The 12,908-nt window shown below is 43.1% G+C and overlaps 1 protein-coding gene across 3 annotated transcripts in view; it reads left to right on the top strand.

The window, feature by feature from the left end:
* The window catches only part of ATRN (attractin), a 171,456-nt gene extending 160,874 nt beyond the window's left edge, over positions 1–10,582 (top strand). For 2 of the 3 annotated variants that reach the window (XM_089896619.1, XM_022592878.2), the window contains 2 exons: positions 4,197–4,311; positions 10,343–10,582. In XM_089896619.1, coding sequence (XP_089752745.1) covers positions 4,197–4,311; positions 10,343–10,467 — 240 coding nt within the window. In that variant the 3' untranslated portion in view covers positions 10,468–10,582. The remainder of the gene's footprint in view (positions 1–4,196; positions 4,312–10,342) is intronic. The other variant, XM_089896620.1, reaches the window with a different exon arrangement.
* Positions 10,583–12,908: the final 2,326 nt, after the last annotated feature.

The following is a 12,908-nucleotide window of genomic DNA, read 5'->3' as shown; positions in this document are numbered from 1 at the left end:
ACACAAGTAAGGAGAGAGCTTTTGAGCTGGAAGATGACTCTGAAGAAACTACACAGGCTGCAGAACAGAGAGACAGCGAGATGGAAAATATGACAGATAATGAGAATATGGAGGATAGAATGAGAAAACTTAACATATATATTATCACAGTCCCAGAACAAATGAATGGAGGAGAGGCAATATTCAAAGAGCTGAGAATTTTCCAGAACTGATGGAAGACATGATTATACAGATTCTAGCAAAACATATTGTAAGCAGGAGTAAGGAAAGAAAGCAGAGGGAAGGCAGGGGAGAAAGAAAACTACAGTTGGGTTTATCATAGTGAAACTGTAGAACTCCAAAGACAAAGAGAATGTCTTAAAATTAGCCAGAACAAAAAAAGATCACTACAACGTGGAGAAATTGGAACCCTTGTGTACTGTTAGTGGGAATGAAAATGATGCAGCTGCTGTGGAAAACAGTATTTCTCTTCCTCAAAAAAATAAAAATATGGCTTCCCTGGTGGCGCAGTGGTTGAGAGTCCGCCTGCCAATGCAGGGGACACAGGTTCGTGCCCCGGTCCAGGAGGATCCCACATGCCGCGGAGCGGCTGGGCCCGTGAGCCGTGGCTGCTCAGCCTGCGCGTCCGGAGCCTGTGCTCCGCAATGGGAGAGGCCACAACAGTGAGAGGCCCGTGTACCAAAAAAAATAAAAATAGAATTATTATATGATCTAGCAATTCTGTTTCTGGGTATATATCCAAAAGAATTGAAAGCAGGGTCTTGAAGATATATTCACACACCGTGTGCATAGCAGCTTTATTCACAGTAGCTAGAAGTTGGAACCAACCTACGTGTCCATTGAGGTATGAATGGATAAACAGAATGTGGTATATATATACAATGGAATATTACTCAGCCTTAAAAGGGAAAGAAAGTCTGACCAATGCTACATAGATGAACATAGGTGAACCTTGAAGACATTATGCTAAGTGAAAGCCAGTCACAAAAAGACAAACACTGTATGATTTCACTTATATAAGGTACCTTGAGTAGTCAACTTCATAGAGACAGAAAATAGAATGGTAGTTGCCAGGGTCTTGGGAGAGGAAGGAATGGGGAGTTGCCGTTTAATGGGTATAGAGTTTCAGTTTTCCAAGATGAAGGAGTTTTGGAGATGGATGGTGGTGATGGTTGCACAACAATATAAATTACTTAATACCACTGAACTGTATACCTAAAAATGGTTAAGATAGTAAATTTTGTTATGTGCATTTTACCACATTAAAAAATAACTGGGGAAAAAAAGACAGATCACCTACAAAGGAATGACAGAGTGACAGCTGACTGACTTCTCAGGAGCTACAAGAGAGAAGAAGAATGTCTTCAAAGTATTGAAAGAGAAGAACTGCCAACCTAGGATAGTGTACCCAGTAACTACCTTCCAAGAACAAGGATAAAATAAAGATAGATATCCTCAGATTATGGGAAATACCGAGCACTTGCCACCAACAGACGTGTATAAAAGAAATGTCTAAAGGATGTGCTAGAGAGGAGGGAAATTACCCCAGGAGGGTGGAATAAGAGGGAATAGTGAGTAAATCAGATGGTAAACATGTGCCTAAATCTAAGCAAACGTTGTCCTGATAAAATAGTGATAATTTGTGGGATTGAGAAGAATAGACAAGCCTGAGTGACACCCCATGCCACACATACGGCACAGCCGGCTGCTCTTTAAAATGCTGTCTTGACTTTCCTGTCAGGACACCACACACCTTCTGGCTGTTCTGTGCTCTGTATTCTTCGTTCAACCCTCTTCATCTCCCAACATCTTTTAACAGTCGTGGCCATCTCAGGCTCAGTCTTTGCGCCTCTTCTCACATCTTTTACACCTACACCATTGGTGATTGTCTTAGTCTGTTCAGGCTGCTATAAAAAGTATCAGAGACTGGGTGGCTTATAAATAATGGAAATTAATTTCTCACAGTTCTGGAGGCTGGGAAACCCAAGATCAAGGTGCTGGCAGATTAGGTGTCTGGGGAAGACTTGCTTTCTGGTTCATAGATAGTGACTTGTAGCTGTAATCTTTTTTTTTTTTTGGGCCACATCATGCAGCTTGCACCATGGGATCTTAGTTCCCTGATCAGGGATTGAACCTGGGCCCTTGACAGTGAAAGTGCAGAGTCCTAACCACTGGACCGCCAGGGAATTCCCTCTAGCTGTAATTTTACGTTGTAGGAGGGGTGAGGGAGCTCTCAGGGTCTCTTTTCTAAGGGCACTAATGCCATTCATGAGGGCTGTGCCCTCATGACCTAATCATCTCCCAAAGGCCCTACTTCCAAATATTATCACATTGGGTATTATAATTTAACATATGGGACTTCCCTGGTGGCTCAGTGGTTAAGAATCCACCTGCCAGTACAGGGGACACAGGTTTGATCCCTGGCCTGGGAAGATCCCACATACTGCGGAGCAGCTAAGCCCATGCACCACAACTGTGGAGCCCACGTACCGCAACTACCAAAGCCCGCCTGCTCTCGGGCCTGCGTGCCGCAGCTACTGAGCCCACATGCTGCAACTACTGAAGCCCGTGCGCCTAGAGCCCATTCTCCACAACAAGAGAAGCCACCATAATGAGAAGCCCGTGCACCACAATGAAGAGTAGCCCCGGTTCGTCGCAACTAGAGAAAGCCCACGCACAGCAACGAAGACCCAGCGCAGCCCCCAAAAAAAATTTAGCATATGAATTTTGGGAGTACACAAATATTCAGACCATAGCAGTGATCTTATCCATCATGTATTTAAACACCATGATGTTTAAACCTCTCCACTCAAACCTCTCCTGTGAGTATCCAACTCATATATCAAATTGCTTGCTCAGTGTTCCCACTTGGATGTCTTAATAAGCATCTTAACAGATTTAACATGTTCAAAACTGAGTTCTAAATACTGTTCCCCACACCTGCTCCTCTGGCATAACTTCCCCAACTCATCATCCTAGTTGCTCAGGCCAAAATTGTCCTTGACTCGTCCTTGCTCTCATCCTCATTGGATAGCCAGTCCATCAGCAAATCTTTTTGACTTTATCTTCAAAAATATTTCCTGACCGCTGTGCACCACCTCCACCACTGTTACCTATCACCTTGATCTAGGCCATTATCCTCTTCCACCTAGGTTTTTGCAGTTGCTTCATAACTGGTTTCCCCACTTCTGCCATTTCACTCATCTATTCATTTCCCTGTGCTGTAGTCACAGTGGTTCTGGAAATGATTTTCTTCAATTTGAAGAAATTGATGGCACAATTCTAAAGATGGCTCCCAAGATTCCTGTCTTATGGATATTCAATCAAACACTACTCCAGGTTCTGCTATGAAGAGATTTTGCAGAAGTAATTAAAGTCTGAGGGTAGTTGATATTAAGATATAAGGAAAGCTTTCTCTGGCTGGTGGCAGAAGAGGAAGCATGAGAAGAACTTGAGCACCATCAGTGGTTTCAAGCTGGAGGGACCAGGTAGGGGGGAATGTGAGTGGCCTCCAAGAGAAGAGTGGCCCCTGGCTGATCGCTAGCAAGGAAGTGGGGACCTTAGACCTAGAGATGGAAGGAACTGGATTCTGCCAACTTTAATGAGTTTTGAAGCAGGTTCTTCCCCAGTGCCTCCTGGTAAGAGTGGAATGCAGCTGATAACTTGACTTCCACCTTCTGAAGACAAGAGCTGAGACCCTTGAGACTTTTGTGAGATAGAGCTGAGAATTTTTCCAGAACTCATAGAAGACATGAATAGGACCTATACCCCTAAGCAGAGAGCCCTACAGAGCTCTTGCCTGGACTTCTGACCTACAAAATTGAGATAATAAATAGGTGCTGCTTTAAGCACCGAAGTTTGTGATTTGTTTCATAGCAATAGAAACTAATATAGGGGCATCTTTAAAAATCACATCTAGGGCTTCCCTGGTGGCGCAGTGGTTAAGAGTCCGCCTGCTGATGCAGGGGACACGGGTTCGTGCCCCGGTCCAGGAGGATCCCACATGCCGCGGAGAGGCTGGGCCCGTGAGCCACGGCTGCTGAGCCTGCGCGTCCGGAGCCTGTGCTCCGCAACAGGAGAGGCCACAGCAGTGAGAGGCCCGCATACCGCAAAGAAAAAAAAATCACATCTAAAGGCTGGTGAAGGTGTTTCTTCAGAAACACTGCTTTAGGTAATTCTTTGTTTTTTTCCACCAGACTATTCCCAAGCCCATTGCCCTGGAGCCATGTTTTGGCAACAAAGCTGCTGTCCTCTCTGTGTTTGTGAGGCTCCCTCGAGGCCTCAGTGGAATCCCTCCTCCTGGGCAGTCGGGTGAGTAGATGAGGGTCATTGACAAATGAGGTTTATGTTTTAGATGTGTGAAGGCTCCTTCCCTTTCATAGAGAACTTGGTTATAAAAGCGATATTGCATTCAGGCAGACCTCGGAGATATTGCAGGTTTGGTTCCAGAAAATGTCAATAAAGCAAATATCACAATAAAGCGAGTCACATGAATTTTTTGGTTTCCCAGTGCTTATAAGTTATGTCTACATTATACTGTAGCCTGTTAAGATGCAATAGCATTATGTCTAAAAAGACAAGGTACATCCTTAATTTAAAAACGCTTTATTGCTAAAAATGCTAACTATTATCTGACAGTGCCGGGTTGCCATAAACCTTCAATTTGTTAAACAACAATGACAACACAGTATCTGTGAGGCACAATAAAGTGGGGTATACCTGTAGGGCCTGCCTCGTGTCGTTGTGAGGATTTGGAGAAATGATCCCATTGCCACTGTATTCCTAACCTATCTTTCCTGAGGTCACCATTCCTTCCTGGGAAAAATCTAGATCTCCTCACTGCCCCAGCCTTCTCAGCCTGCCAGTGGTATTGATGCTTCCGGCCAAACCTTCTTTGCCGCCAGTGTTTCCAGTCCCCCGGGTCTGTGTTGCTCCTTTACTATCTTTTTCCTTGCTCTGCCTCTAAATGTAGGCTTTCTCCCTCTTCACTCCATATGCTCTTCCTCAATCATCTTACTTACTCTCATGGCTTCCAGCTAGCTTCCTCAAGTGGTATTTCTAACACTATTTCTTTTTCTGTATTTCTGTATTTCTTTTTCTTTTTCACTCTAAGTATAAGGTACAAACAACAATTATAACATCCTAAAGGAAGTTTTTGAAAATTTATTCACAATTCTACCATCCAACACCCACCAATTTTCACTGTTCTGTTTCCTTTCCAGCCCCTATCAGCAATTTAGTTGCAATGATTGTATAACTAATTTTTATTCTTCTTTTTTCATGTAACTATCATAAACATTTTTACAACTTACTATATAGTGTTTTATCCATCTTTTACACTACTCCATCAAATACTTGAATCATAATTTAGATAAACACTCTTTTACTGTTGAACATGAAGGAAATATGGAATATAGTTTTGGAAGTATTTTGATTAATCATGGAGTACTTTGGAGGGATGCCTCAGACAATATGAATGTTTTAGACAACTTTCAGTTGAGATGATTCTGCAGGCCTCCACTCCAACTCAGCTTTTGGAAGGTCTGGGTCCGTGGTATTCTTATGAGGGAGGACATTAGGCATGGCCAGGTCAGGATTTATTGTCTTCATTTCATAAGCGAATGGCTTGATTTGCCCTCATCTAGGGATTCCTGTGAGTTCAGCCCCTAACTTGGCCTTGTCCATGTTGAGGGCAGAATGACCCATTAACCTGACGCTCTGGAGCAGTATCTCCTGCCCAGCTCAGCAGACATTGACTGGTGCTCCCTGAGGGCAAGGTACTGGCTGGGGCTGGGAGGGGAGCGGTGACAGGCTTGCAACACTGTGGCCTTTCCTGCTCCAGACTTTGCCTGATGTGCCCCAACCCCCTGGACTCCTTACGAAGACCTGCTCACTACTTGAGAGCTACCCCAAGGGTGGGGCCATCCCTGCCACCCCTTCTGTATCCCCCATTTCATTCATTCATTCATTCATTTTTATTGAAGTATAGTTGATTTACAGTACTATATTAGGTTCAGGTGCACAACATAGTGATTCAATATTTTTAATAGATTGTACTACCTTTAAAGTTATTACAAAATAATGGCTAATCTCCTTTCCAGTCTCTACACCTTAAGGTTCCTCCTGCTAAACGCTGGGCTCTTTTCTTTTTCATTGTGAGCTTATTATTCCCAAAAATTAAGTAATCACTGTCTTTCCCAGGTTAATATCTCTAATTCTTGTCCTCCTTGCCAAGCTTCACACCCAATTTTTCGATTGCCTACTTGAAATGTCCACTTGGATACCTCAAGGTCTTATCAAGCCTAAAATGTCCTCCTTGCCAAGCTTCACACCCAATTATTCGATTGCCTACTTGAAATGTCCACTTGGATACCTCAAGGTCTTATCAAGCCTAAAATGTCCAAAATGGAGCTTGCCCTCCTTCTAACCAGTTGGTCCTTTGATCTCCATCTCAGTAAAGGAATTCATTGTTCAGCCAGTTGCTCAAGCCAGAAACTCAAGAGTCATCCTAGGCAGCCCTCACCTCTCTATGTATAATTCACAGGCGAGTTCTGCTGGTCCTACATCTGGAGTCTCATTCTTCCACTTTGTTTCATTTACTCTACCACGTCTCTCATCTAACCTCAGCTGCCATCTCTCCCCTGTAGTCTGCTTCTTCTACCCTTGACCTCTAAAATCACAGCCCCAACCCCCTCCCACACCTCCATCCAGCCATTCGCCTGCAGTTAAAATCATTCTTTAAATGAATAAATAAATGATGGTTATATTTCCCTGTGCTATACAATATATCCTTGTTGCTTATTTATTTTATGCATAGTAATTTGTATCTCTTAATCCCATAGCCCTGTCTCGCCCCTCCTGCCTTCCCTTTCACCACTGGTAACCAACACTTTGTTCTCTGTATCTGTGAGTCTGTTTCATTATATGCATTCGTTTGTTCTCTTTTTTCAGATTCCACGTATAAGTGATAACATGGAGTATTTATCTTTCAGTGTCTGACTTATTCACTAAGCGTAATAATCTCTAGGTTCATTCATATTGTTGCAAATGGCAGAATGTCATTATTTTTTATGATTGAGTAGTATTCCAGTGTGTGTGTGTGTGTGTGTGTGTGTGTGTGTGTGTAAAAAACATCTTCATTATCCATTCATCTGTTAATGGACACTTAGGTTGCTTCTATATCTTGGTTATTATAAATGATGCTGTGAATGTTGCTATGAACATTGTGGGTGCATGTATCTTTTTAAATCAGTATTTTTGTTTTCTTTGGAAGTATACTCAGGAGTGGAATATGATAGTTCTACTTTTATTTTTTTGAGGAACCTACATACTGTTTCCCACAGTGGCTTCACCAATTTACATTCCCACCAACAGTATACAAGGGTTCCCCTTTCTCCACATCCTCACTGACATTTGTTATTTGTGGTCTTTTTGATGATAGCCATTCTGACAGGTGTGAGATGATACCTCCTTGTGGTTTTAATTTGCATTTTCCTTATGATTAGTGATGTTCAGCAACTTTTCATGTGCCTGTTGGCCATCTGTATGGTGCCTGTATGTCTTCTTTGGGAAAATGTCTATTCAGGTCTTCTGTTTTTTAATAGGGTTGTTTGGTTTTTTGATATTCAATTTATGAGCTATTTATATATTATATATTAACCCCTTATTGGTCATATCATTTCCAAATATTTTCTCCCATTCAGTAGGTTGTCTTTTCATTTTGTCAGGGTTTCCTTTGCTGTGCAAAAACTTTTAAGTTTGGTTAGGTCACATTTGTTTATTTTTGCTTTTATTTCTTTTGCCTTAAGAGACAGATCCAAAAGAATATTTGCTATGATTTATGTCAAAGAGTGTTCTGCCTGTGTTCTCTTCTGGGATTTTTATGGTTTCAGGTCTTAGATTTAGGTCTTTATGTATATGGTGTGAGGAAATGTTCTAATCTCATTCTTTTGCATGTAGCTGTCCAGTTTTCCCAGAACCACTTATTGAAGAGACTTTTCTCCATTGTATATTCTTGCCTCCTTTGTCATAGATTAATTGACCATAAGTGCATGAGTTTATTTCGGGTCTCTCTATTCTGTTCCACTGATCTATGTGTCTGTATTTGTGGGAAAACCATGACGTTTTGATTACTGTAGTAGCTTTTTAGTATAGTCTGAAGTCACGGAGCGTGATATCTCCAGCTTCATTCTTTTTTCTCGAAATTGCTTTGGCGATTCAGGGTCTTTTGTGGTTCCATATAAATTTTAGTATTATTTGTTCTAGTTCTGTGGGAAATGTCATGGTTATTTTGATAGGGATTGCCTTAACTCTGTAGATTGCTTTGGGTAGTATGGACATTTTAACAATGTTCTTCCAATTCAAGAACACAGGATATCTTTCCATTTCTTTGTATCATTTTCAAATTCCTTCATAAATGTTTTGTAGTTAATCAGATTATAAGTCTTTCACCTCTTTTTAAATTTTTTTTAAATTTTTATTTATTTTATTTATTTATTTTTGGCTGTATTGGGTCTTCGTTGCTGCGCGCGGGCTTTCTCTAGTTGCAGCGAGTGGGAGCTACTCTTCATTACAATGCATGGGCTTCTCATTGCGGTGTCTTCTCTTGTTGCAGAGCACGGGCTCTAGGCACACAGGCTTCGGTAGTTGTGGCGTGTGAGCTCAGTAGTTGTGGCTCACGGGCTCTAGAGTACAGGCTCAGTAGTTGTGGCGCATGGGCTTAGTTGCTCCACGGCATGTGGGATCTTCCCAGACCAGGGCTCGAATCCATGTCCCCTGCATTGGCAGGCAGATTCTTAACCACTGCACCACCAGGGAAGCCCCTTTTACCTCTTTGGTTAAGTTTATTCCTAGGTATTTTATTCTTTTTTTTTTTTTTTTTTGCGATAACGCGGGCCTCTCACTGTTGTGGCCTCTCCCGTTGAGGAGCACAGGCTCCGGATGCGCTGGCTCAGCGGCCATGGCTCACGGGCCCAGCCTCTCCGCGGCATGTGGGATCTTCCCAGACCGGGGCACGAACCCGTGTCCCCTGCATCAGCAAGCGGACTCTCAACCACTGTGCCACCAGGGAAGCCCATCTTTTTGATGTGATTTTAAACGGAATTATTTTCTTGCTTTCTTTTTCTGATAGTTCATTATTAGTGTATAGAAAAGCAACAGATTTCTGTGTATTAATCTTGTCTCCTGCAACTTTACTGAATTCATTTATTAGTTCCAATAGTTTTTTGGTGGAGACTTTAGGGTTTTCTATATATAGTATCATGGCATGTGCAAATAGTAACAGTTTGATTTCTTCCCTTCCAATTTGGATGCCTTTTCTTTCCTTTTCTCATCTGATTGCTGTGACTAGGATCTACCCCCCTTTTTAAATGGTGCCCTTTTCTGGACTCCCGAAGCACCTGGCTCTGTCTTTGCTATTACAGTGGTCACTGGTGTGGATTCCCCACTCCATGCCAGTTACTAAACCTGGCACTTAAAAGCTACCCCCCCCCATTTTATAGGCTCAGTGAGGTGGAGTAAGAAGCTCCTCTAACATGGCTCCTGGGGGCCTCAGCAGGGCTCTGAGCCTGTCCGGCCTTTTCCCATGCATAGGAATCCAGTTCCCCCAGGACTGTGCCTTCCCTAATGAACATCAAGTTAATCAATTATCAATACAAAAAGGAGAATGGACCCACCAGTCCCCAAAGCAAAGGTGGTAGCGGAGGTGGTGGGGTGATAAGCCAGGTACCATTCTAAGACTTTACATCAGTTCACTCATTGACTTCTCACACAAGCCCTGTGCTGTTCCCCATTTACAGAAGAGGAAACTGAGGCACAGGGAAGTTAAAGAACCTTGCTTATTCCAAAGTCTGGCCCCAGAGTCTATCCTAACCCTTATCATGGTGTAGATATCAAAATAACTAGTGCTATCTGGGCAGTGTGGAATGAATCTGAATTTCATCATAAAGAGTGAAGCTTTTTCTTGGAGAAAAAGACAGGAGAAACTTAGTGCTTAAAGCATGTCTGCAATCTTATTTAGATGCTCCCACCACGAGGCAGGGCACTTTGCTTGGTAGATCTGCTGAAAAGTAAGGTACTCCTTTTGTGTAAAAATGGGGGAGGAGGAGAATATGTATTTGTATTTATACAAATAAACCCTGAAAGAATATATACAAACTAAAGAAGTTACTCTGATGGAAGGGGGGAATATGGAGGGAGACACAGGTTAGAGGTAAGATTTTTCCCATGTATGTACTTTATTTATTTATTGCACCATGTGAATGTAAGAAGAAATTTTTTAAATTATTTTTTAATAAAAGCAAGCTGCTCCTTAACATGTGTTCCCTCTGTGGGTTCTCCCAAGGTCTCGCAGTGGCCAGCGCCCTGGTGGATATTTCTCAGCAGATGCCAATAGTATACAAAGAGAAGTCAGGAGCAGTGAGAAACCGGAAACAGCAGCCCCCTGCACAGCCTGGGACCTGCATTTGATGCTGGGGCCAGGACTCCCTGTGAGCAAGGAGTGGCATGCCAGAGCCGTCTGCAGAGAGGGAGCAGGCAGGGAGACACTGTGCAGGGCAGAAGACTGGAAACTCTCGAAACATCCACCTCATCCGCATGTTCACAAGCTTTCTTTGACAGTTTCTCCCAACTGTGCTCCAGCATCTAACCTTTTACTTTCATATAGGAAATAATTAATTTAGTTACAGGTCCAGGGGTGATCCAGTTGTTGATGGAGGAGGCCGGTGTAGAGCGAGTGAGAGAGCTAGGAATGACACTCAGGTTCACGTGTGGAAAACTGTTCTTGGGACTGTCTCAACAGTGCAAAAAACAAAGATGTAGTGTTTACAAGTAGACATTTGTCATCAGTCATTCTTGAACATGGTCTTTTAAAAACTAGTCAGATGAATTAACTTGTTTTCATCTGAAGCCTGCTATCTTTTTTAAAAGATGTGCTATTTATTCTTGCACAATTTAGGCAAATATCTCTCTTTCAGGGAGTAACTTTTTTTCTAGTTGAGAATTAATAATGGTCATCTCTTTTGAATCATAAGATAGAAGAGGCTATTTTAAATGTCAAGGTCAGCAGTGTTACTTGGAATGCCAACTGATATAATGGGTAGTTTTCTGTAGCAACTTGATTAATTTAGTCTGAATCCATTTGAAGATCTCTCTCTCTCTCCTCTCTTTCATTCCGTCCCTCTCTCTCCTTCACTTCCTTTTACCTCTCTCTGTCTCTGTCTTTGTCTCTCTTTCTCACACTCATACACTCACACACACACACACACACACACACACACACACTAAGTGCCTAGACTTTAAATAGATCTAGCAATTGGAAAGTTAGTAAGCATAAGTTTTTACATAATTGCATTCCTACATTCTTATAAAACTTAAATAGCTATCATTGGCAATCTGCTCTTTTTCTAAAACCTAATTTGCCGCCAGAAAACAGTTTTCTCACCCCGAGAAACATTTAACATAGCAGGAGGGATTGAGAGGAAAACAGAAATGACCTAACTGTCAAAGCTCCTGTTTTTGTTGTCAAAAAGGACACTAAATAAGGCATGTTCCCACATGCCTCCTTGCCCCAGGTCACTCTAGGCCTGTTGTTTGCTTCAGCCCTTCTGGGTGCTCCTGCCAAGGCACCACAGAGGGAGGGGCTCACTCATGTTACATGTCTCCCTTGAGCCGAAAAGAGCATGACAGCACTTGGGACCCCTTAATCAAAGGGCAACTCTTTGTTCCTGTAGTCTGCTTGAGCTGGTGGGTCATTCTTCATTCTCAGGCTCAGGTGGAGTGCCAGAAGAGGGTCGGTCTCCTGTTGTCGGGCAGAACCTGCCCAAAGCCTGGAGGAGGACCTGAAGCTGTTTGCCCTCTTTCCCCTCCTCCCCAGGAGGGGCTTAGGCCTCCCATGCTCCCTCCCAGACCCAACGGGTAGCTGTGGGGAGGGCAGTGAACGATAAGGATGAAAAGCACATGGGAAAAATGGACAAGGGGAGAAAACTATGCCAAATGAAAAGTGACCAAATTGAAGTAGTGACCAAATTGAAGTGGAGCAGGCCAGTCCCTGCTCTTCTACCCAGGGCACTGCCTGGATGGTGTGTTGTCCCCGTCCATGGTGCTCTGTATTCTGGCATTATGCAGCAGCCTCCCAAGATCTCTCTTCTGCTTCAAAACCCAGTGTTCTGTGGCATTACCCTGGGGGCATAGACCTTTAGACAACAATGCTCAAGTTTGTGAATTTGGAGAAATCAATACTCAAAAGAGCAAAAACTGCGGCATTTCACCTTTATATGCAGTGCCTAGAGAGGGAGTATGACCTCTTCCCCAACATTAACCCCACTCCCATGAAGAATTGCCTGGAAAGATGTTTTCAAGGATGTTGAACCATAAAACACTGATGCACAAAACACTTCTACTTTGAGACTTGCCTCTCAAAATGCTGCTTTTTCACATTATTGTTAAAGAGCAGATGGTTCTAGAAAAGACCCCTCCTCTTACGAGCTCCCCACGTCCCTGCCCCAGATCACAGTACCCGCAGAGAGCCTGCTGGGGACTGGCCCTTCACCCCTGTGATTACCAAAAGGCCACTGGAGAGGACCCTCCCACAAGGGAAGTCCTTGTTTGTTCAAAGGACTGGTGTTTCCTTGGCAAAGAAGCCTCCTCCCCATGGTAGTCCCATGCCTTGAAATAATAAGCACCATGTCCCATAGCCACCTGGTTATTTTCTTTTTTCTAAAAGATAATGTTTATTTTTTAAAAGGAAGGAAAGAGCAAGTGAAGTTTAATTCTGCTCCAACAGTGGAGAAACAACTGAATCCACCTGCTTCTCCTTTGCAGCCAGTAGCAAACAGCTTCCTCCAGGCTTGGGCCAGAGGAAGGGGGTGGCAGGAGAAGGAGGCACTCAGCTTAGAGTCAATTATCAAGAG

This window comes from Delphinapterus leucas, chromosome 15 (genome assembly GCF_059928025.1).
Source record: "Delphinapterus leucas isolate spDelLeu-1000000601 "Yukka" chromosome 15, BTC_Dleu_Yukka2, whole genome shotgun sequence".
Classification (NCBI taxonomy): domain Eukaryota; kingdom Metazoa; phylum Chordata; class Mammalia; order Artiodactyla; family Monodontidae; genus Delphinapterus; species Delphinapterus leucas.
This window is presented reverse-complemented; position numbering and strand designations above follow the sequence as displayed.